The sequence below is a fragment of the Hyla sarda genome, chromosome 7 (genome assembly GCF_029499605.1).
Source record: "Hyla sarda isolate aHylSar1 chromosome 7, aHylSar1.hap1, whole genome shotgun sequence".
Taxonomy (NCBI): domain Eukaryota; kingdom Metazoa; phylum Chordata; class Amphibia; order Anura; family Hylidae; genus Hyla; species Hyla sarda.
Window position 1 is genome coordinate 102209022 of NC_079195.1, and position 26798 is coordinate 102235819.

General features: G+C 40.1%; 1 protein-coding gene across 3 annotated transcripts in view; it reads left to right on the top strand.

The window, feature by feature from the left end:
- Positions 1–24331, top strand: part of LOC130282215 (solute carrier family 22 member 15-like) — a 418635-nt gene extending 394304 nt beyond the window's left edge. Inside the window, exons 11-12 of one of the 3 annotated variants that reach the window (XM_056530236.1) lie at positions 19081–19233; positions 22765–24331. In XM_056530236.1, coding sequence (XP_056386211.1) covers positions 19081–19233; positions 22765–22797 — 186 coding nt within the window. In that variant the 3' untranslated portion in view covers positions 22798–24331. Of the gene's footprint in view, positions 1–19080; positions 19234–22764 lie in introns of those variants that run through there. The other 2 variants (XM_056530237.1, XM_056530240.1) reach the window with 2 other exon arrangements.
- Positions 24332–26798: the final 2467 nt, after the last annotated feature.

Below are 26798 nucleotides of genomic sequence, written 5' to 3' on the forward strand. Positions count from 1 at the left end.
GTTTTTGTTCAAAGTCCCATGCAAATCAATGGGAAATGTATGTTCCCACATAACTTCTGTACGCCTGGAGATATTTCAATAATACCTGGTACATATATTACTTATACGTCAAATAAAAATATGATAGTTAAATTAACCCTAACCTACACCCTTATATAAAAGATGGGTTTTTGTTCCAAGTCCCATACAAGTATATAGGACTTCCAGTACCTTACTACACAAGCTCCACTCTGCATCTCCTGGTGAATGTGTCAGTCCGGCTTGCAAGCCACACCCCACTTCACAAAGACACGCCCACTGTTTAAGCCCCACCCCTTTTATCTACCCTTTTTGTGTATCAGTCTGAATCACGCCCAGTCCCACAAAGCCACATCCCCTTCTATTTTCAGGAGGAGGATAGGCAGTCGGGATAGGAGGTCGAGATATGAGGATGGGTGGATGGGATATGAGGACTGGATATGAGGTCGAGATAGGAGGACAGGATAGGAGGTCAGGATATGAGGTCGAGATATGAGGACGGGATATGAGGTCGGGGCATGAGAAGGGGATATGAGGACAGGATATGGGGACGGGATATGGCAACAATATATGAGGATGGGATATGGAGTCAAAAGCTTCCTTTTTTGTTGATTTTCCCCCACAACAAGGCTTAGGCAGGAAAAACCGGCCAACTCGGGGTACTCAGCTAGTAAATAAATAGAAATACAGACGGTGAATTAAGCCACAAGAGCAATAAAATATTACAAGAAGAGAAAACATGGTCTCATAGGAATACAATAGTACAAGATGTACATATAGTTCCAGTGGTGATTTAGCAGTACCTAGGAGTGAGGAAAAACAATATAACAAACAATTAAGCTAGTTAATTACCAAAAAGTAACAGTTAGTATGAGAAAAGTCCTTTTACGGGCTAACACTAAGCCCCAGATTAGTTATGGATGCAGTCTCACTAGTTATGGATGCAGGATCACTGCAAATCCTCTATAAAGCTATAAAAAAAAAAAACTGTACAAATATCTTCTATTGCAATAAATACACCCCACACCTGTTTTATTGTTGATTTAAAAAAACTAAAAAAACAAGTGTCCGTCACGCCCCCTCCCATAGACATAAATATAGGAGGCATGGTGTGATGTCAGGAGGGGGCATGGCGTGATGTCACATCTCCAGTCCTGGAAAACAGAGGTTTCCAAGACTGGAGCAGCAGCCCGGCACAGAATGCCGGTTGCTGCACGGAGATCTCCGCCCCCCCGCGATCAAACATCATATCAGGATAGGGGATAAGATTTCTATAGCCGGAATACCACTTAAATTTGTATTAAGGGAGGGGCTTATGTATATTACAAAAAAAAAAATATTTATATATATAGTCTATAAGAGGCTGTGCTTTGGTAACAGGTTTATATTGTTACATTTTAATGGAGTCTGAATTTAAACCATGGTTATTCCTTCTGAAGCTTTATAGCGAAAAGAGTTTTACAGACATTACAATGTTCGCATTGAGATTCTTGATCACAATTTTTAGTGCTGCATAGACAAAACAATAAAAACGTTATAGTCTGAGATGAAAAGAGAAACTTATTATGCTAATAGAATTAGCTTGGCTAGTATCTACTGCCACGTGGTGATTACTACAACATTAATAGTTCAGGAAAGTTACAGTACAAAATTATATTTGTTTCTATTGTCTTTTGGAGCAGACTTAACCCCTTAAGTGCAATAAAACCAACGACCTCCAAACCAGTGGAAAATAAGGCGCTGAAGGACCAGGCGATGGATAGAGCAATCGGTTTATTCCCAACATGCAACGCGTTTTGCGCAAGAGCGCTTCATTAGGCATATGGATGGACAGGGGGAACAGGAAGCAGTATATATACACACTCCAAGTTAATAGGTTAACCCCTTGGTGTCAGAACAATCATTCACCAAGGGAGTCACAAGATACAAAACTCACAATGGGTATTAACCCCTGTTTTTTACATTATCCCCTTGTTTTGTACGTCTACATGTATTTATTCTTATGCATCATGCACTTTTTAGTGAGTGCTATTATATTTATGCGCTGTTTGCACATTAGTGTGTCTTTTATTGATATACTATTGTGATGTTGTTCTTTAGGCACTTTAGGGGTTAATACCCATTGTGAGTTTTGTATCTTGTGACTCCCTTGGTGAATGATGGTTCTGACACCAAGGGGTTAACCTATTAACTTGGAGTGTGTATATATACTGCTTTTTTTTTTTACGTTCACGCCGTTCACCGTATGGGATAATTAACATTATATTTTAATAGTTCGGATATTTACGCACGCGGCAATACCATATATGTTTATAAAAAAAAAATTACACTTTTTAGGGGTAAAATGGGTAAAATGGACAATAAAAATTTTTATTGGGGGAGTGGATTTTTTAAATTTGTTTTACTAAAATTTTTTACTTTTTTTTACTTTTATTAAGACATTTTCATAGTCCCCATAGGGGACTATTTATAGCAATCATTTGATTAGTGTTATCGGCTATCTTCTGCTCTGGTCTGCTCGATCAAAGACCAGAGCAGAAGATGCCTGGAGATGGACGGAGGCAGGTGAGGGGACCTCCGTCCGCCATTACAGATGATCGGATCACCACGGCAGTGCTGCGGGCGATCCGATCGTCCACATTAAGTGCTGCACTTCTGCAGTTGCCGTGATCTGTATTAATCACGGCATCTGAGTGTTAATGGTGGACATCCGCAAAATCACAGATGTCCGCCATTACCAGCGGGTCCCTGGCTGCTATTAGCAGCCGGGACCTGCCGTGCATAACCCGACCATCGCTCCGATGCTCGTGGTTATGTATAGGACATAAATGTACGTCCTGGTGGGTTAAGTACCACCTCACCAGAATGTACATTTACGACCTGCGTTGTTAAGGGGTTAAAGGGGTATTCCATTTTTTTTTTTATTTGACTATGCTACAGGGGCCTGTAAAGTTAGTGTAGTTCATAATATAGTGTCTGTACCTGTGTGTGACGGTTTTCTCACAATTCTTCTGTGATTTTCACTCCAATATTTATTTTTATCAGCATACAAAATGACTCTTGTCAATGATTCTTGGTGGAATGACGCTTGGTGGGAGAGGGATCAATCTGCAACTAATGCAACAGCTGTAGGCACCCTGATTGAAAACCACAGGTCTTTTGATGGATGCAGCTCATTTATGTTTCAATGGGTGGGATGGCTGATGTGTGGGAGGGAGGAAGATGGAATTATGGGATTTGTAGTAAAAAAAAAGAAAAGTCAAACAGGAAATACCAGTTTACAAAAAGCTAGCCACAGTGTTATGGTAATCTCACAACATCGCCATTTAGCCCCAAGACAAGCGCAGATCCTTCCTAAGAATGTCCATTACTGCCTGCCAGGTACGTACTAAAATCACCTTATGGTGGATAACCCCTTTAAGGCAGGTATTGCATCATGACTGGGTTTTAATTGTGGCGAACCCTAGGAGATTGCGTAGGCATACATGCTTTAAAAAAATCGCATTTTGTGTGGTTTGTAAATCTCACTTTCTGTCTAAATAACAGAGGTTGCTGAACCTTGCCGAGATGTTTATTTTAGTTGACTCACATTTAAAATAGAATGAGACTGATGACAGTAATGATAAGAGAGAACAGTCAGAATCTGCAGTGATACATATATCTTGGCTCCCTTGTAATTCAGTAGGGTCTACCGTTTATTCTGTTTGTTGTGTATAACTGTGGTCTGGTTTTATGTGTTAACATTAATGTGACAAATAATTTCTTTCCCTTGTGTATTCTGAAGTCTAGTCATTTGTTAAACTCCTCCAACAAACTTTTTTCCACTCATTTCTTGAAACCGATTTCTACTGTGCAGCACACAAAAAAAAGCACAGTAGGTTTCCACTCTGTCTTATCATCTACAAAGGGACATCTTTTCTTTGCATTTATGGTTTTATTATGTGTTGAATCTTGCTTTTATGTACTGTAGGTGTAGCCTTTAGGCACCCTGCAAGGCTTGATTCATCTGCTTGCTGTTATGGGAGAACATCTTTTTGAGTAAATCAGAATTATAGCAAGAGGATTTCGGTTTAGCTGTGAAGAGTTTGAAATTCTCATACTGAGCGAGTTATCACGTATAGCAATATGGGCTCAGTAGGTGCAGGTGTACACACAAGGACAAATACAAAATGTCCAAAAGTTTTAATATTTACTATGTGTACATGATGGAAGGCCAGTTCTGATGCAAATGAAGAGGCAGACATACAGTAGTAAGACAGTAGTCCTTTCACTCCTTCAGGATGCACAATGCTTAATGTTTCCAGACATGCTGGCTACAGTGCTTGTTGGTTACTCATAAATCCTGTAAATATAAAACTTCTCAAAAGAACAGAACATGGCAGCAGTCTTTTTTTATGTGGACAGTAGTAGGATGGTCCCAGTCTTCTAAAGAAGGTACACAGCTTTATGGCGACTAAAGAGTAAAGCTGGCTCACCGCGATCCTACAATTGGCAAGGAACATGGACCAGCGTTGTTCTACAATATAGTAACCAATGCAGAAAATCTATTCTGCACATAGTACAATTGATATGTGTATGCTGATATTAAACCCTTAGTCAACCATTAGTCTGTGAGAACAGTTCCAATAACTAAAAAATGACATGTGAGCCAGTACCTCCTCAGTAACTGTTGCAGGATCTATCACAGCTCAAGCACACTTTTTCCCAAATCAGTCTGGAGCACTTTGCTGCTCCAGGTTTACCTCTGGTGAGAGGCATCCTCTGCTGTAGCAGTCTCAGTTCTGATGTCAGCCACGTACAGGTTGAGATGAAAGGAGGGCAGTTAACCTACCCCTAGGATCTGAGGATCAGGTCCTCTAGTGTGGTTCATTAGTCAGAAAACAAATGTATTTTTTATTTTTTTTGCTGAATGCAATAACAGAATACAGTAAGTATGTAACTTTTACAACAGGGCATGAAACCATTAGTAAGTAGCAAAATTGGAATTTTTTTCTGATTCCACTCCACAAATTTGTTTCTGCAATACAGTGTATGGTAAATCTAAGGCTGCCATAAAAAAATATATATCATTTTTCCTCCTCCACTTCATCCAAAAACATGGGAGGGGGGGGGGGGGGATTTATAAAAACATGTTCAGAGGAACAGTGGAGCACTTTTCCATAGCAACCCATCAGATTCCTGCTTTTATTTTAAAGGTCTTTTTAAAAAGGAAAGACGTAATCTGGTTGGTTGCTATGGACAACTGTTCCACTGTTCCTCTAAATCTATCCACTAATATTAATATTTTTTCATTAACAAATGTGTGAGAGATTATTTTTTGCAGGACCAAGGTTGTGCTTTATAATGAACTTTTATGTAATGTAATGTAAAGTGGGTTTAACAGCCGGGATGGGTGTTATCTCTGATCCCATCTGCTGATGGTGGCTGTCAGCTCCTGATAGTAGCTGGCCCCTGCCTTGTATATTCCAGGCTCAGCCTTCTGAGCCCCTACTTCCTTAACTTCTGCTGTGACATGGCCATGCATGGATGTCATTGGGGCGTCAAGAGGTTAAACATAACATCATTCACTAGTTTCACTGTTGATTTACAGTTTAAGTGGACACATTGTGAGAGACAGCAGTGATCCATATTACTGTGAGATCTAGAATTTTACCTAGAAAAATTGTTCCCATCCATCTAAATTAAATTAAAAAAAAACACTGAATAGTAAAATCTTATAGATATATGTAAAAGTATCTTTGATAATACAAGCAAATGACAAAATGAGATGACATAGTAGATGTCTGACTTGAGACTTTGTAAATTACAAGTAGCTTTTCTGCAGTGACTAGATGGTAGATTACACAGCCAAATGAATTAGTCTCGTAGCTTATGTCAACTATGGCACTTTCTAAAGTGCAGGAAGCTATTTCAATATGCAGGTATCTGTTATTATCATCTTTCTTGCCTGACCATGTGCATATTCATCAAATAGGCTTTGCTCATGTGTGACATCAAGTTGCGTTTTGCCATTAGTCAAGCATCCATTGAGTTCTGAATGTTGTATTGAAGAAGTAATAAGTGTCCTATTTAAACCTGCTGGATGCTTGGATAAGACAATCACTTAACCAGATAAGTCCCCCAGAAACATGCTTTCATACAGGTTATGTCTTAAAGAAAATCTGTCACTATGACAAACCTATTAAAATATATACAGTATATTAGTTTGATACCCGCACTATACCCCCCCCCCCGCCCAATGTGGCAAATCGGTAGCTGAAAATAATGTACCTCCTGATTCTGAGGACTCACATGGTATATTGCATGATCTCTATCAACCAGTTATAGCCTATCAGTATGTGTTTAGTACCATCGCTATCAAGAGTATATAGATGCAATATGTATGATGGAATAAATAATGACTATGTATTTAATATTTGTAGAAGGGTTTATAGTAAATTCCTGACATACCAAACAAAAATCATTTAAAGGGAACCAATCATCAGATTTTACCCTATATAACGCTTGGCAAAGCGTTATATAGGGTAAAATCTTTATTTTCACCATTTCCGGGGGACGCTCCTGCCCCCAGGGATAATGAAGATATGAAGTTATAAACTAGTCACCGCCGCGGCCGTAAGTAGTCACCTGGGCGGGGAGCTCTTCTCTACTCCCGTTCTTCGGCCGGGAGCGACGCCCCCTCCGCTTAATTGATGGGCCGCGTCATCGCTCTGCTCCGTCTGTTCAGTGAGCGGAACAATGACGCGGCCCGTCAATCAAGCGGAGGGGGCGTCGCTCCCGGCCGAAGAACGGGAGTAGAGGAGAAGAGCTCCCCGCCCAGGTGACTACTTACGGCGGCGGTGGTGACTAGTTTATAACTTCATATCTTCACCATCACTGGGGGCAGGAGCATCCCCCGGGAATGGTAAAAATAAAGATTTTACCCTATATAGCGCTTTGCCAAGCGTTATATAGGGTAAAATCTGATGATTGGTTCCCTTTAAGAGTATAGTAGAGGGTTAGTGTGTCCACATAGTTTTCTATACTCCACTCACAGTATGAATAACAAGCTATCCTGTATAGTGAAAAAGGTTAGCTGCTCTGTTCTACAGAATAACTTCTGAGTCCCTGCTTGTCTTGAGTGTCATTCTAGCTTACAAAGAACAATCAAATCACAGTCCGAGATTTTTTCCGAGAATGAGCTTTCTTTGTTTCTTCTTATACTTTGTAAACCTATCACAGCATGGAACACAACTACATAATTAAAAAAAAATTATTGTTACACATGTTGAAAACACAAACAAAAAAATGTAAATATAAAATGGACCAGCAGCAGTTACAGTGTACATTTTATGGTAGAATAAGAGGTGTTATTACAAAGTAGAAGGGGTCACACAAAAAACAAGCCCTCATATGGGTCAGTGGATGGAAAAATAAAAAAGTTATGAATTTTAGAAGGCGAGGAGGAAAAAAAACAAAAACGCAGAAATGAAACTGCCGCTGCTCAGCATTTGGAACAAACTGTTCCAAATGCTGGAGCCGATGCCAAGAGCTCCTGACATCATAGCCCCGCCCCCCTTGAGATTTCACACCCCATCACCTCAATGCAAGTATATGGGAGGGGGCGTGACATCCGCCCCGCCCCCTCCCATAGACTTCCATTGAGGGGTGGAGCTATGACATCACGAGCTTCTGGCTCCAGCGTTCTAAGCAGTTTGTTCCTCAGTGGAGTACCCCTTTAAGGCCAAATGGGCTGTATCCTTAAGGGGTTAAAGAATTAAAAGGTTACCACACACTGACCAGAACGCTTATGCAGGGTGGGTGAACATTCATTGTTAGAAACATATTTAGTTTGCATTGTAAGTTAATGATGTTAAACCGCAGTAAGGGACCAGTAATAGTGTAAATAGTGGCAAATTACTGTGGGACAACATGGATCCCAAGCCTGATACACATGTGACTTAAATAGACTATAATTGACAGCTTGTAATAAGGATGGGAAAAAGTGTGATTCAATTCAATATCTCATTATGCCAAGTGAAACCCAATAGATACAACACGTTCCACAACCATTATAGAAGGAAGACGAAAATAATGGCAAATAATGCATAGCTTGTATAGTTATAAATCGCTACAAATAACCAGATTTTTTTTTTATTTGTAAAGAATTAATCTTTCTATTTGAAATGTTAGGAAAAATATTTTTCTGTTTTAAAAATATTACCTTCCTGTAACCTTCATCTTTAATAGTTGTTTTTTTCCCAATGAAAGCATTCACATTTTGCTGGTCACTAATGCATGTAGCTTGGACCTCATCTAAACTGTACGCTCAACAACAGGAAGGATTTGTCAAGAACGTAGTATAGCCATCATTTACAATCTATATTTGGAAATATATTTTTTTGCCTGAAATTACCGTATTTTCCAGCGTATAAGACAACTGGGCGTATAAGACGACCCCCCCAACTTTTACAGTTAAAATGTAGAGTTTAGGATATACCTGCTGTATAAGACTACCGCTCTACCACGATGTACGGTACCATACCATTGTTCCCCCACACTAGGTAGGCAGCATAGTTCCCTCCACATTAAGTTGTCAGCATAGTTCCCCCAAATTAGGTTGTCAGCATAGCTCCCTCACATTAGGTTGTCAGCATAGTTCCCCCCACATTAGGTTGTCAGTATAGTTCCCCCACATTAGGTTGGCAGTATAGTTCCCCCACATAAGATTGGCAGTATATGGTAGTTCCCCCACATTAGGTTGTAGTTCGCAAAAGCAATCGAATCGCGATTTTTGCTTTTTTCGATATAGCGATACCACCCCCTGGGAAAACTTGTGATTATCTGCTCGGGCCAGCTCATGTGCGCTGCTGTGGGCGGGGACTGGCCAAAGCATGTAAAAACAAATATAAATACTAAAAGTCAGTGTTTCCCAACCAGGGTGCCTCCAGTTGTTGCAAAACTACAACTCCCAGCATGCCCGGACCGGCAAAGGTTGTCCGGGCATGCTGGTAGTTGTAGTTTCACAACAGCTGGAGGCACCCTGGTAGAAAAACACTGAGCTAAGTAAAAGGGCGCAGGGAGAAAAATAAAAAAAAACTTCTACTCGCCTACTCCCGGTCCCTGCAGATGTCGTTCCTCTCCGTTCGCTCCAGTGTCTCTTCTCTTTACCATTCAACTAGTAGGACCTTTCTCTTTTCAGCCAATCACTGGCTGCAGCGGTGTCACGTGTCAAGCCAGTGATTGGCTGATGGGGAAAGGTCTTTTTCAGCAGTAAACACACTAGGTTTTCCAGGTCCGGTGGGAGATTTGAAAACCACCTGGGAAACCCAGTGTATTTCTGCAGTACAAAATGTGACAGGGGGGGGATGTGGCAAGGGGGTGGAGAATGTGACATGGGGAGAGAATGTGGCAGGGGGAGGGGAAAATGTGATGGGAGAAGATGTGACAGCGGGAGAGAGATAAATTAAATGGGGAGATGTGAAATGGGCTGTGTGCATAATATAGGTGGATAGTTGTAAAATGGAGGATATTGTACATGAAATGACAGGATTTCACCATTTATTTATTATATCGCATCGCATATCGAAATCGCAATATTTAGGCCCAAAATCGCAATTGCACATTTTCCCCCTAACGTGCAGCCCTAGTTGGCAGTATAGTTCCCCCACATAAGGTTTTAGTTCCCAAACATTAGGTTGGCAGTATATTTCCCCACATTAGGTTGTAGTTCCCATCATTAGGTTGTCAGTATAGTTCCCCCACATTAGGTTGGCAGTATAGTTCCCCCACATTAGGTTGTAGTTCCTCCACATTAGGTTGGCAATATAGTTCCCCCACATTAGGTTGGCAGTATAGTTCCCCCACATTAGGTTGGCAGTATAGTTCCACCACATTAGGTTGGCAGGATAGTTCCCCCACATTAGGTTTTAGTTCCCCCACATTAGTTGGCAGTATAGTTCCCCCACATTAGGTTGTAGTTCCCCCACATTACATTGGCAGTATACGGTAGTTACCCCACATTAAGTTACCCCACATGATGGCAAATAATGTATAGTTTATATAGTTATAAATAGATACAAATAATATTGACCAGATTTTTTTTTTATTATTAAAGATTTGATCTGTCTATTTGAAATGTTAGGAAATAAATTTTTCTCTTTAATAAATATTACCTTCCTGTAACCTTCATCTTTAATAGTTGTTTTTTTTCCCAATGAAAGCATCCACTTTTTGCTGGTCACTAATGCATGTAGGTTGGACCTCATCTAAACTGTACGCTCAACAAAAGGAAGGATTTGTCAAGAATGTAGTATAGCCATCAATTACAATCTATATGTGGAAATATATTTTTTTTACCTGAAATTACCGTATTGTCCAGCATATAAGACGACTGAGCGTATAAGAGACCCCCCAACTTTTACAGTTAAAATGTAGAGTTTGGGATATACTCGCCGTATAAGACTACCGCTCTACCACGATGTACGGTACCATACCATTGTTCCCTCACACTAGGTAGGCAGCATAGTTCCCCTTCACATTTGGTTGTCAGCATAGTTCCCCCACATTAGGTTGTCAGTATAGTTCCCCATCATTAGGTTGGCAGTATAGTTCCCCCACATTGGGTTGTAGTTCCCCCACATTAGGTTGTCAGCATAGTTCCCCCCACATTAGGTTGTCAGTATAGTTCCCCCCACATTATGTTGTCAGCATAGTTTCCCCACATTAGGTTGGCAGTACAGTTCCCCCATATTAGGTTGGCAGTATAGTCCCCCCACATTAGGTTGTAGTTCCCCCAGATTAGGTTGCAGTTCCCCCACATTAGGTTGGCAGTATAGCCCCCCACATTAGGTTGGCAGTATAGTCCCCCCACATTAGTTTGTAGTTCCCCCACATTAGGTTGGCAGTATACGGTAGTTCCCCCAAATTAGGTTGGCAGTATACGGCAGTTCCCCCACATTAGGTTGTAGTTCCCCCACATTAGGTTGGCAGTATAGTACCCACACATTAGGTTTGCAGTATAGTTCCCCCACATTATTTGTAGTTCCCCCCACATTAGGTTGGCAGTACAGTTCCCCCACATTAGGTTGGCAGTATCCCCACATTAGGTTGTAGTTCCCCCACATTAGGTTGTAGTTCCCCCACATTAGGTTGGCAGTATAGTTCCCCCACATTAGGTTGTAGTTCCCCCACATTAGGTTGGCAGTATAGTTCCCTCACATTAGATTGGCAGTATAGTTCCCCCACATTAGATTGGCAGTATAGTTCCCCCCACATTAGGTTGTAGTTCCCCCACATTAGGTTGGCAGTATATTTGCCCCACATTAGGTTGGCAGTATAGTTTCCCCACATTAGGTTGGCAGTATAGTTCCCCCACATTAGGTTGTAGTTCCCCCACATTAGGTTGGCAGTATACAGTAGTTCCTCCACATCAGGTTGTAGTTCCCCCACATAAGGTTGGCAGTATACAGTAATTACCCCACATTAGGTGCACCACATAATGGCAAATAATGTATAGCTTATATAGTTATAAATAGCTACAAATAATATTGACCAGATTATTTTTTAATTATTATTAAAGGATTGATCTTTCTATTTGAAATGTTAGGAAATATATTTTTCTGTTTTAAAAATATTACCTTCCTGTAACCTTCATCTTTAATAGTTGTTTTTTCCCCCCAATGAAAGCATTCACTTTTTGCTGGTCACTAATACATATAGGTTGGACCTCGTCAAGAATGTACGCTCAACAACAGGAAGGATTTGTCAAGAACGTAGTATAGCCATCAATTACAATTTATATGTGGAAATATATATTTTTTGCCGGAAATTACCATATTTTCCAGCGTATAAGACGACCCCCCAACCTTTACAGTTAAATGGTAGAGTTTGGGATATACTCGCCGTATAAGACTACCCCTCTACCACGATGAACGGTACCTTACCATTGTTCCCCCACACTAGGTAGGCAGCATAGTTCCCTCACAGTAGGTAGGCAGCATAGTTCCCGCACATTAGATTGGCAGTATAGTTCCCCCACATTAGGTTGTAGTTCCCCCACATTAGGTTGGTAGTATAGTTACCCCACATTAGGTTGTAGTTCCCCCACATTAGGTTGTAGTTCCCCCACATTAGGTTGTTCCCCCACATTAGGTTGGCAGCATACGGTAGTTCCTCTACATTAGGTTGTAGTCCCCCCACATTAAGTTGTAGTTCCCCACATTAGGTTGGCAGTATAGTTCACCCACATTAGGTTGGCAGTATAGTTCCCCCACATTAGGTTAGCAGTATAGTTCCCCCACTTTAGGTTGTAGTTCCCCCACATTAGGTTTGCAGTATAGTTCCCCCACATTAGGTTGTAGTTCCCCCACATTAGGTTGGCAGTATACAGTAGTTCCCCCACATTAGGTTGTAGTTCCCCCACATTAGGTTGGCAGTATATGGTAGTTACCCCACAATAGGTTGTAGTTCCCCCACATTAGGTTGGCAGTATAGTTCCCCCACATTAGGTTGTAGTTCCCCCACATTAGGTTGCCAGTTTAGTTTCCCCACATTAGGTTGCCAGTTTAGTTCCCCCACATTAGGTTGTAGTTCCCCCACATTAGGTTGGCAGTATACAGTAGTTCCCCCACATTAGGTTGTAGTTCCCCCACATAAGTTTGGCAGTATATGGTAGTTACCCCACAATAGGTTGTAGTTCCCCCACATAAGTTTGGCAGTATATGGTAGTTACCCCACAATAGGTTGTAGTTCCCCCACATTAGGTTGGGAGTATAGTTCCCCCACATTAGGTTGTAGTTACCCCACATTATATTGGCAGTATATGGTAGTTGCCCCACATTAGGTTGGCAGTATAGTTCCCCCACATTAGGTTGTAGTTACCCCCCATTATATTGGCAGTGTACGGTAGTTTCCCCACATTAGGTTGGCAGTATAGTTCCCCCACATTAGGTTGTAGTTGTAATGTGGGGGAACACCACAAGGCACACCACTGACTGTACACTCCATGTTAGTCTTATAGATACAAAGACAGCTAAAGTAGTCCTTTAGTTTGAGGACCCAACATATAGATTTCTAGCTTCTAATACATAATGTTGTGGTATTCCATATATAGATAATTCTGTCACATCTACAGAAAATGCCTTAAAGGTCTGAAAGTCTTATCTCTAAAGGTATTTTCTCACTTTCCACTGACTAGGTATGATGCTAGTAGTCACCAAAAGGGGTGTTCCTGTGAAAAAAAAATGTCATATCAACTGGCTCCAGAAAGTTAAACAGATTTGTAAATGACTTCTATTAAATAATCTTAATCCTACCAGTACTCATCAACTGCTGAAGTTTAGTTGTTCTTTTCTGTCTGACAGCAGTGCTCTCTGCTGACGCCTCTGTCTGTCTCAGGAACTGTCCAGAGTAGGAGCAAATCCCCATAGCAAACCTCTCCTGCTTTGGACAGTTCCTGAGACAGACAGAGGTGTCAGCAGAGAGCACTGTTGTCAGACAGAAAAGAACATTTCAACTTCAGCAGCTGATAAGTACTGATAGGATTAAGATTTGTTAATAGAAGTCATTTACAAATCTGTTTAACTTTCAGGAGCCAGAAAAAAAAAATTTCACTGGAATACCCCTTTAAAGTGGAAAATGAGTGTAGACATGGCCATAAATCTGCACGTGTGCACATCTGTTTATTTTACTCCCAGAGATATAAATGGAGCTGACAAAAGCACAGCCAGTTTTGCTCTTGTCATAATTGTCTATAGCAAGAATTCCCCTTTAACCCCTTAAGGACCAAACCTTTTTCAATTTTTGCACTTTCGTTTTTTCCTCCTTACATTTTAAAAATCATAACCCTTTCAATTTGGCACCTAAAAATTCATATTATGGCTTTTTTTTTTGCGCCACCCATTCTACTTTGTAATGACATCACTCATTTTACCCAAAAATCTACGGTGAAATGGTAAAAGACAAATCGTTTGAAGAAGAAATTGAAGAAAAAAATGCCATTTTGTAATTTTGGGGGCTTCCGTTACTACACAGTATAATTTTCGGTAAAAATGACATCTTATCTTACGATTAAAGTGATACTCTACTTATATAGGTTTCATTTTGTCGTACTTCTGGAAAAAATCATAACTACATGTACAAAAATGTATATGTTTAAAATTGTCATCTTCTGACCCCCATAACTTTTACATTTTTCCGCGTACGGGGCAGTATGAGGGCTAATTTTTTTTGTGCAGGGATCTGAGGTTTTTATTGGTACCATTTTTGTTTTGATCAGACTTTTTGGATCGCTTTTTATTCATTTTTTATGGTATAAAAAGTGACCAAAAATATGCTATTTTGGACTTTGGAATTTTTTTTGCATGTACGCCATTGAAGGCACCTCTCGCTGTGATCCCGAACAGCTACGCTGAGCTAGCCGGTATGGATTTCTCCCGTTTTAGACGCCGCAATCAGCTTTGATAGTGGCGTCTAAAGGGTTAATACCGGACATCAGCCCGATCGGTGATGTCCAGGATTAGCCGCAGGTCCTGGTTGCTGATAATAACCGGGACCCAGCAGTTACGAAGCGCGCTTCACAGATCGGGAGCCAGCCAAGTATGTAAATATACGTCCGTGGTCGTTAAGGGGTTAAAGGCCATCTGCAGTGAATTAACACTTATCCCCTATCCACAGGATAGGGGATAAGTGTTTGAACGCGGGACATCCAAATGCTGGGACCCCCCACGATCTCCTGCATGGGGTCAAGGCTCTGCCACAGCTCTCCCGTGCAGGAGGCGTGCCAGCTGCAGTGTGACGTCACGGCTGACACGCCTCCTCCATGTATCTCTATGAGAGTGGTCTGGATGCAGCGTTCCTGCGTCCTCGCCTCTCCCATAGAACTTTACATGGAGGGGGCGTACCGTCGACCACAGGGAGGTCAATGCTACGTGCATAAGCCACTCACGTAGAGCAGCAATGCAGGGCCCCGTTTGGGAGATCGTGGGGGTCCCAGCGGTCACCCCCCCGGTGATCAACCACTTATCCTTAACACTAGTGTCTAACTTTTGAGTGGTCCTGGCTGAGTGGACTTTAAAAAGAGAACTAGTAGATATAGGAATTTGGTAGGACCTTGCTGAATAGTTTGGGAGAGCACCCCACAGATCTTCTTTTGTGTAAGAGATAGCTTAGGAGCTGAATAATTAACATCTAATTTTAAGTTCAATGGTCTTGCAGTTTAAATATATTGATATCCTTTTTTTCCCAATTAGACCCCTGAGGACTTTAATAAAGCCTGTGCAGGGAGCGTGCATTATCTAAAGCTAAATTCCCTTTTTACATTCTTTCTGACACATTCTTCTTACGGTTGTCTAACAGATGTTGGAATCTTATAATTCAGTGTAACAAATGTTTTAATTATGCTCCATGAAGCCAACTTTAAAGTTGGTGACTCTTTTATTTCTCCCTAAACCTTAGTATTTTCCTGTACTTTGGAACAAGTAATTTGCTGCTTTCTTTTTTTGCCATATCTGATAGCGCATTTATGACCTTATGAGGGAGATTTATCAAAGGATTTAGACTGGTTTTTCATGGCTAAATTTGTCCCACAGAAAGTCGCAGTCTAAATATGTGCGACTTTTCTGCGACTTTTGCTGTAGAGGATTTTTAGAACATGATGCATGCAAGTCTATTTTAGACGGAAATGCATTGGAAAATGCATTGGTGCTGAATTTATCAAGTGCGACTTTTGTGCAACAAGTCGCATCTGCCCAAAATACACTGAAATGTCAGACCATGTTGGAGCAGGTCTAAATGCAATTTAAGCTGTAGACCCTGAAGTCTGAGCACAGAATTTATCAAGGGCTGTGAGACCTTTGATAAATTAGGAGCACAATAGACAGGAGACTACCACATACGCTGGTCTATAAGCATACCCAGAATAGACTAGATTAGTAAATGTCCCCCTATATGTCTGTTTGGGATGAGTCAAATCTTTAAGTTGGTACATAGAAGTTCCATTGCAACCCAACCAAATGCAAAATAATTGTTAATTTAAGTAGCTTTTAAGAGGACCTGTGGAATTCGTAACCTGAATTAGCCCTGGATACCCTGATTCCAGCAGTGTATACTTTCCTGCGCTAACCCCCCCCCCCCTTCAGCCTCATATTTACACCCCCTGAGCAGGGCATTCACACCCTATTTTTGCGATTAAGTTGCTGCATATCTGACAATTCAGTGACAATTTGAACCTAAAATACAAACTAAAAACCACTATATCTCTGGAACGTGTATGGGGACATCGCAAAGAAGTTAAAACACTTGCGATCTGGGCACCCAATGCACTGATCACATGTCCTCTTAAAAATTATTTAAAGGGCATTATTGTGTTTACAAATAAGTGTTACTGTAAAAAATGCTATAATTTGTATACTGAATTGTACATTACACACATTACTCTCACAGTTGTGTCATGGCCCCTGTGTCCATCACATGACCAGGACAGATCTAGTGGAAGTAAACAATGAAGTTTCCTAGTAAACAACAGCAAACAGAGATCTTAAAAACCATGAATAATTGATACGGACAATATAGTAAGCATAATAAAACAAAGAAAAATAGACCGAAAATGTTTAATCTACATTTAAAGGGCACCTTTTAAGAAGAAATTGCAGCATTTCTGCAGGTAAATCACAGCAGGAAATCTGCACCAAATCGTGTAGATTTGTACGTTTGCTTCAGCCGATATGTTTACAGATATGTTTACAGAAAATAATGCATTTTAAATCAATTGTCATGGATTTGCTGAAGATCTATGGCACTTCTGCAGCAAAATCTACAACTCTGAAGAGGATTTGCAACACAATTTGTATCACAATTTGTGATACACAATCAATCATTAATCAATTATTGTGTATCACTAACACTGAGAGTGTATAAAATGTATCACAAACCAGCATTTGTAGCTTGAAAAAGTCTCTGAAGAGGGTCAAAATGTTGCTGATGGAATGCATTTTTTTTATCATGTTTTTCACTATCCTGGAGTGCTGCATTGGGTTTTCGGATTTTGAATACTACAGGGACCTTGTGCCAAATATTAAATGCAAAAATATGTTCATTTGAGGATAAATATTGTGTGAATTTTTACTTTAAAGGGGTATTCCAGGCAAAAACTTTTTTTTATATATATCAACTGGCTCCGGAAAGTTAAACAGATTTGTAAATTACTTCTATTAAAAAATCTTAATCCTTCCAATAGTTATTAGCTTCTGAAGTTTTCTGTCTAATTGCTCAATGATGATATCACGTCCCGGGAGCTGTGCATGATGGGAGAATATCCCTTGCATGATGGGAAAATATCCCCATAGGTGCTGGACAGCTCCCGGGACGTGAGTCATCAGAAAGCAGTAAGACAGAAAACAGCAACTCAACTTCAGAAGCTAATAACTATTGGAAGGATTAAGATTTTTTAATAGAAGTAATTTACAAATCTCTTTAACTTTCCGGAGCCAGTTGATATATAAAAAAAAGTTTTTGCCTGGAATACCCCTTTAAACAGTACATACAATTGCGTTGCTGCATATCTGACAATTCAGTGAAAATTTGAACCTAAAATACAAACTAAAAACCACTATATCTCTGGAACGTGTATGGGGACATAGCAAAGAAGTAAAAATTATTTAAAGGGCATTATTGTGTTTACAAATAAGTGTTACTCTATACACTCCTCTATTCAATATATCCACAAAACGAAATTCGGTACCAATGATATTCCATGATGATCTCAGAAGATATTGGGAAAACTATTGGGAACCGTTCAAACAAAATGTTCCGAACGCTTAGAGCCTGCGCCGTGGGCCCGTCATGCCCGCCCCATCGTGACGTCACACCCCGGCCCCTCAACGCAAGTCTATGGGGGGGCGTGGTGGCCGCCACCCCCCCCTCGCATAGACTTGCATTGACGGGCAGGGCGTGACATCAAGAGGGGGCAGGGTTGTGATGTCACAAGCCCCCGGTACTGGCTCTAAGTGTTTGGGAACATTTTGTTAAGAATTCTGAGAAGTGGAGTACCCCTTTAATGCACAGATATAGCTGAATAGCAGATGTGTAGAGGTGAATAATCTTAGTAGAATTCCCACTATACAGTAGAAACATAATATTGATCACAGTCCTTTGAAAGCTATGTCAGAATAAGGTGAGACAGCTATAATATGCAAACTCAGAATCCACACCAAGCTGGGTTGTGGCGGAGACTACTATAAAGCTGACAGCACATCTGACATAAGATTTTTTTCTCTCCTGCTTTTAACCATCGCATGGTTTGCTTTCATCTTTAAATACATGTAAATAGTTTTCCAAATGTTTGCCGAGTAGTCTGCAAAACTTAATTACAAAGAAACTGCTCATCCTGTGCATAGTAAACTTATCACAGCATGCAAATAATTGCGGGCAATTGGCGTTTATTCCCATCACTATTTGTTATACATGATTTGGCGCTTCTAAAGGCCAACGATAATGAGCAAAGGACATGCATAATGTGAACCCTTTGCAGACTTTCACGCCCACACTCATCTACAGATGCAACGTGCATATGGACAGCACCAAGCTGACGGCCAGTGTAAAGATCACATTGCTTAATAAGCCATCTTCTGATATCCAGCACAGAATGTGGGAGGCTCAGTTTACCCCTATTGTTTTGTAACCTTGACAACAGCAAAGGAACAAAAGTAAATGTCATTCTTGTCAAATTGTCAGGGTTTCAGATAGTAATGTCCAAAATGGAAGGAAATTTAAAGTAAGGAAAACAGCAATATCTAAACAGTTCAAACTGTGCAGAAATTGAGTAAGAATGTCAAGCTTGAAAGAAGATGCTCGGAACATGAGCTGGATTTGCAAGTAAAGTGCTTAACAATTATGTGTAGATCTTCGGAAGTGCTATTGTGTGTACATTTTGCCATTTCTTACAAAGCACCGGTTCTCAATTTCTAGCATTTTTGGGCTTGTGAAAACTCTGTGGGTGTCCTGCTTGGTTAATGAAAGTAAAGCTTTGTACTGGTATGCATGATATCATTTGAGTTCCATTCCTTTCTGTAATTTCCATTCCAGAAATCTCTTAATCCATCAATGCCATTCTTGGCATTTGGAATCAGCGGCATATCAGCAGGAATCCTGAGTCTGTTACTGCCAGAAACACTTAATAAGCCAATTGCAGAGTGCACAGAAGACTTACAGTCTCCTGCATACCAATTGTTAAACAAGGTAAGACATCAGCGGATGGAAAGAAAGGTACATTATCTCGAAGATGGCTTGATGTGTAGCCTATGTCAATTTAGTAGTTCTCCAATGCAACCTGCTGTGTCTACATTTCTAGCAAAACCTGTACTTGTCTCTAATTTAAATTCAGCTCTAAAGCAAATAGTGGCTTTACTGTGTCTAATATATTTAATTCCTTTCAGCCATTTCTTATTATCTGATAATCAGTACTGCCACAGTTACCGCTCCCTTCCACTAAGTGACAGCCCCTCAACTAATAAGAGCCATAGATCTATTGTCCTATCTGTCCCCCTGCCTCTTACAAAATACTTTTGTAAGTTTAATAGAATTCTTAGTGGTGTTCTAAGATCTGGGGGATTTTTGGGAAAAACCCTTTTACCACTCCTTAACACCCAGCAGGCCGCCAAACAACTAAAAACATCTGGTTCATCTGCAAGTGACTCTACAAAGACATTTAGTGCATCCTTGCAGAAAGAAGGCACATATGGTTTGTTTTCATCCCTACAACAAGCACTGTGCACATAAGGCTTCTTGCTTCTGTCCTCATAATCATGTGACCACTGGGTGCCAGGTAGCTGCAGGAGCTGCTGTGTACTATATAAATCAAGATCATTTTGTATTACTTTGTGCTAGTGTAAAATAAATTATAATCTTTCAAAAAAGACAAGACATCACAGGGCTGTCCCAGGTGGGAATTATCTTTTAAAGGAGTAGTCCAGTATAACAAAACTTAACCCCTATCCACAGGTTAGGTGATAAGTGTGAGATTGTGGGGGATCTGACTGCTGGGACCCTATGTGATCTTCTGTCCACCACAGCACGAAGCTGTGGACAACATGCCCCTTCTATTCATATCTATCCAGAGTTACATGAATGCTGTATCTCTTGCTCTGCCATACATAAAGATTCATGGTGGGGGCATATCGGCCACAGCTTCATCCCGTGGTCGACATACTTCATTCATGCAAAGAGCCAGGGTGCCGGGTGGGAGATTGTTGGGGGGGGGGGGGTCCCTGCAGTTAGACCCCCCAATCTGACTTCACCCCCCATCCTGTGGATAGGGGATAAGTTTTATTATACTGGATAACTCCTTTAACTACTTAAAGGAGTACAAATATTTTAAGAAACGGGATAGGGTATAAGTGACTAATCATGGGGGGTAGGGTCACAACGCTGAACGCCCAACCCGCGATCCTGAATAAACCCCTATCTCTGCTGGCTCAACTTACCAGCCGTGTCTTCTCCACTGAGCGCTCCAGCTCCCACCTTCTGAGACTCTTGTCCTTATAAGGGTTATCCAGGAATCGAAAAACAGACTTATTTTTTTTCAAAGACCGCTCCCTGTCTGTCTCCACTTTGGGTGTGGTATTACAGCTTGGCTCCATTCACTTCAATGAAACTGAGCTGCAGAACCACACCCAACCTGGAGACAGACAGGGCGCGGTCTTTGAAAGAAATTATCTCTGTTTTTCAGTTCCTGGACAACCCCTTTAAAAGCAGTGATGGCCTGCTCAGCCAATCATTGGCTTAGCGGGTTGTCACTCCTGTTCACCTCGAGCACGTCTCTAACGATAGTGGATGGAGCGCTCAGGGGAGAAGATACAACTGGTAAGTTGAGCTGTCAGAGGCTGCGTTACATTCAGGACGTTGCTTGGGGGTATGGGGTGTGCGTGGTGGTTTTGCTGTTACTCAAAGGTCAGAAATACTCCATTACCAAAAGGAAACATAATAATATTTTAGAAGGTTCCTCCCAATTGTGAATTCTGATGTCATTTACACCTAGGCATAGAAATTGAAGTAGATCTTACGCACTTGATCTTACGTTTGTTATCAATCACTTTTGAAATATAGGTATAGAATATATACATAAAAGGAGTATTATTGCTCCCTCTGTAACCAATTTACAGTAGCTGAACCAGTTGTGGTCCATTAACATGCAAAATATACTTTTCTATCGTAAATAATAAAGAGAAACTGAAGTCTTTTAAGGAAAACTATTGTACAAACAGTTGTCTCTTGCAGAATTTGTAAAGTGTAATGGCTTTTAATCATGTGTCATTGAACAAAAAATACATACATAAAAAGCGTCTATTGGTATAATCCTGCACTTCCACAAGTTTTGCATTGCAGCAGACTGAATTAGACAGATACTGCACCAGCGCAGATAAAATATAGTACAGCAATAGAACTAAAGTATCATTTTATGTTGTTTACTTCCATTAAGACTACTTCTTAGAATCCCAGTGACAAACTTAGAAAATACTAATTCCAGCCTAGCCACACAGAAAGTAAATAATTCAAGAGGGCTGGAAATCGTTTTAAAAAGAAAATTAATGGTACTAATTTATTTCATTTCCACATATATATATTTTTTTTGTAATTGGAAGATACAATAAGGAGCGCTTACCTCATTTACTTTCTCAGTTAATTACTTTCCTATTTTTGCTGGAAACAATTGCTTAGGATTTTTCTTTTGGCACTGGGAATCTGTTCAGTGAGACGCAATGGTTATGTAACTACAGCTATATTTAATCTGTCATATGCAGTACGTAAAGTGATTTAGTAATTGCAGCCAGGCCAATTATAGTACTTGATTTTAATATGTTATTCATTTATGCTGCAAGTCTGTATGTATATAACATGATTAACTCCTCAGAGAGGCTAGCGACGCCTTACTCATCAATGTAGTCTAGGCAGCACAGCTCAGGGCGCATTTGGTACTTGTTGCTATGTTTAGTTGAGGAGTAGAGAAGTGATAATTACTGTCATAAGCTTGTATATTGCTGAGCCTCCCAAATGTCGTCCTCAGTACTTCAGCTCTTTTGGAGTTCCTACAGCTTTAGGTAATTGCGTTCCCATTGGTTACCTCAATAGCTTTATTTATATATCCATGTCTTAAATTGAACTTTAAAAAATTGCATCTTTACCAATGTTTGTCCAGTCTTCTTATTTTTATATGCCTGATGACATTTTTAGTAGAACTTATGAGAAGGGATTTTCTAGACTTTTTCAGTCTTCCCTTTTTTAACATTTGTCTTTTTCAGTCTATTTTGGAAGCAGTGGCCAGACTCATCTTTATATTCAGCCACTAAACCAATGCCTACTCCTGGGTGACTTACTGCATTCAGCTTAGAATACAAATTACACACCTCACTCTCAACTACAAAGTGCTCCACAGTGCGGCCTTTGTCTCATACTTTATCTCTGTCTACCATCCTAGTTATGCTCTATTCTACCATCAATATAAGGCTAACCTCCTACTTTTGTCTACAAAACTTTACTCATGCTGCACAAGATCTCTAGAATGCAATACCCCAGATCATTAGACTTTTACCTAACATCCATAGTTTTAACCGTGCTCTAAAACTATTCCTACTATTCAGATTACAGTAAACCTAACAGACCTTATAAGTCAGTGGGGTCTAAGTGCTAATTTAGTTATTTACATCTTGCTTGTTTTTCTCAATATGCTTTGTGCAGTATTGGTTTCTGAAAGTCTGTGTTTCTGTTTTGCAGACAAAACAAAAAGAAGTTGACATAGAGCTTTGAACACATTTACTCTATTTCTCAATTGGATGCCTTACTATCAAGTATCTAATATTGACGTCAAGTCAGTGAGAGTTCTGCTGATCATCTGAAATGGACATCAAGTCATGAAGGTTCTGTTGAACATGCAACATAAACATAAAGTCATTGGGAGTCATTGGGAGTCCATTTAATATGGACATGAGGTTATTGGGGGTCATGTTGAGCAGCTAAAATAGATGTCAAGTCTTTGGCAATTCTTGAAGGAAAACCTCATTAAAAGAATAAGGCTCATTAAAGATGTTACATTAATGATGCGTTTTTGATGGTTTCATTCCCAGCTGTCCATTAGATCCTAAGTTTGTTTTTTCTTTCAACACGTTCCTTGTATTATTATTAAACTTAGAGACCTTGGAGACATAGTCCCAGCTGAAAGTCTATTCTGTGGGCCTAATATATATATATATGTGTGTGTGTGTGTATATATATATATATATATATATATATATATATATATATATATATTATAATAAGCAGTGTTATGGATCTGCTTTTAAGAATTTTGCTGAGGTTCTGCAGTACACCCTCAAGAATATACTAAAATGTGAAATCTGATGTCATATATAAAGCTTTGTATTGGACTATTTTATATCTCTGTTTTGGTGCAGTAAAAGTACACTGTCTTTTAGTTTATGATAACCATGAAATCTCATACTTCAATGAAAATACTTTGTAAAGGAGAAATAATGCTGCATCTCTAGTGTGAATGATGTGGCCATTTTTATGGACCAAATGTACTTTTAAAAGTTTGTTTCGAGACTTGGACATTTCCTTACTGTGTTTTCTGGTAAAATATGTTGATGATGCTTTGAGTGTCTTTTATAAATCAAGATTTAAAATTTTCAATTTGTTCTTTGTGGTTTCAGGTTATGGTCATGTATCTGTTTTACAGCTTCCTGTATAAAACACCATAAAATTTCTGATACAGTTTTTTTTTTACAGCTGAACGTACACACTCAAAATTTAAATAGCCTTATATTAAAAGTAATATCCATAGAAGATGGAAGAAAATAGGTTAACCAGCAAGATATTTTTCTCTATTTTAAATTTGATTTGAATAGTTTTTTAGTCTTGACCCATTGAGTTTACTTGCAATGATTAAGTTTATACTTATTACTTTTACAAAACAAATGATTTTATGCATATCATTATTGTGATATTAGATATAGCCTAATCCTTGCCTAAAGTAGTAACTTTAATGTGCTCATTTTACCCTTACAATTAACTGAAGTGACATTAACCCCTTAACATAAATGGACATAAATATACGTCATGGTACGGTGGTACTTAATGCACCATGACTTACATTTACGTCCCTCCATGAACATGAGCACCGGTCCGGTGCTTGCTTCATGCACGGCAGGTCCCGGCTGCTATCAGCAGCCAGGGACCCGCTGGTAATGGTGGACATCCGCAATTGTGTGGTTGTATGCCATTAACACCTTCAGATGCCATGATCAATACAGATCACAGCATCTGCGGCAGTGCTGTACTTTAAATGGAGGAAAGAACAAAAATAAAATTGGCCTGGTCCTTAAAGGAGAACTCCAGAATATAAAAATTGTCTCCCATACTACCGGCAGTAAAAAAAAAATAAAGATGTACATACCCTCCTCCACTCCCCCGGGGCCTCCGGTAACCGTCTCCGGTCTCCGCCGCGATCCTCTTCCTGGTCGCTGGTGGTCGGCGAGTCATACTGCGCTCAGCCAATCACCGGCAGCAGTGAAGTCCCGACTTGGCCAGCGATAGGCTGAGCGACAGTGTGACGTTTTCTGCCCTGGCAGCAGGTGACGGTGTAGTGAAGAGTTTTGCTTTCTCACACTGCCGCTCAGCCTATCGCCGGGACTTCACTGCGGCCGGTGATTGGCTGAGCGCAGTATGACTCACCGACCACCAGCAACCAGCAAGAGGATCCCGGTGGAGACCGGAGACGGTTACTGGAGGCCCCATTGGAGCGGAGGAAGGTATGTACATCTTTATAATTTTTCCTGCCGGCAGTATGGGGGACAATTTTTATATTCTGGAGTTCTCCTTTAAGGCCATAATGGGCCTGGTCCTTAAGGGGTTAAATGGTACATCAAATCTCCTTCCATTTAGGGAGGCATTGAGAAGAAAACAGTTTTTTTTGGATAATAGCAAGGTTCAGTTCATTTAACCACTTGTCCAGCAGGATATGCAAACCAAAGAAAATCCAATTTATTTAAATTCATGCAAAGAAAAGGAAAAAGGGTAGAACTTACCGCAACTGCGTGGATAGATTTACTCTATTATTCAAACGTTCTGGAACAATTTTTATGATGGACATGAAAGGTGGATAGACTTAGGAAACAGCTTTCACCTGTTCATTTCACCGCCCATTTTTGCATGTCCGTGATGGAACTGTACCTACAGTTTTAAATAATAAAAATCTTTCTGCACCAATTGTAGTGAGTGCTACCCTTTTCCATTTTCCTTGTATGGATTTTACCTTTTCATTTTACTGTTTTATACTAAAGGAGAAAATTAAATTGTTGAAGGTTCACCAACTACTTGTCTATCAAACTGTATTAGCATATAAAATTTTACCATTACAATCCTATATATTTTTTTCCTATTTTACCGTAGCATTTGATACTGTGCTATAAAAGGTTGGGACATACAGTAATATGTAAATATTTGGGCTGATGGAAAATGTGTGTAGGTGAGTAAGTAACTGGATCAGATAGCTATTCTTAATGTTACATACTCTGGGTCACTGGTAGTAGTGAGGTACAACATGGGTCATTATTGGGCCCTATTCTGCTTTTTATACATTTATTAATGATCCTTTATAAGGATTGTACCGTAAAATATCTATTTTTGTAGAATATACAAAATTTTGTAAAGCTGTAAACATGAAAGACATTGTTACAAATGGATCTGGATAAGTTGTAGGGTTATGGTTTAATACTGATAAATGTAAGGCATGAAAATCTATGCCAAAATTACTTGGTATTTTAGGAAATAGTAAATTTAGTTGAAGCAACCAGTGCCAGGCAGCTGCTGCCAAGGTGAGTAAAACCATGTGGTGATTTAAGAGGGGCACAGATGTACATGACGAAAACATACTTTTACCACTGTACAGAGGCATATGCTTTAGATACAGTTTTGGCCACCAGTGCACAAGAAAGACATCATTGAGCTTTAGTGACTTCAAAGGCAGGCAACTAAAGTAATAAATGGAAAAGAAGGACTGCAGTACCCAGAAAGATTGTTAAAAATCAAAATTATTTAGTTTAGAGAAAAAGACATCTGAGACATGACTCCATATCTTTTTTTTTGTCAAGTATGTTTTATTGTTTTCAAACATCAAACAGAAAATGAATAGATATATAGCAGTCACAGCTGCTGATCCATATACAAACACGACAAAAAACATAAAATGTCTAACAAGGAATTTGAAATAAAGTAACACACATTTAAACTAACAATTGTCAAATAGCATTAGTGTAAACACAACCAAAGGATGAAAGAGAGGTAGGAGAGGAAGAAAAAGTAGAAGGAAGACATGAAGAAAAGAGCAAGAACAAGAGAGGAGGGGGGAGCGGGGGGGGGGGGGGGGGGAATAGAGGCCTTCAGCCGTTCACTTAGTCGTGGGGATAACTATACCTCCTTGTGGGGATATTCAATCCAGGGTGACCATGTCTTGAGGTATAGGTTATATTTCCTCATGGCCATATGGGACATTTCTTTGAATCTGCACACCTGGTGGACTTTGGTAAACCATCGTAGGGGGCTCCCTTTGGAGCCATCTGAGAGGAATTAAAGATTTTGCTGTAGCCACAAGGTGGCTGATTAGCGAGTTTTTGCCTGGAATATAGCCCAGGGAGGGGAGGCCTAGTAATACAGCCTCCGGAGTGAGCAAAATTTGTTTTTTCATGATAGATTGGACAACACGTTCAACATCTTTCCAAAAGGGAGCGAGGCTGGGACATGACCACCAGATG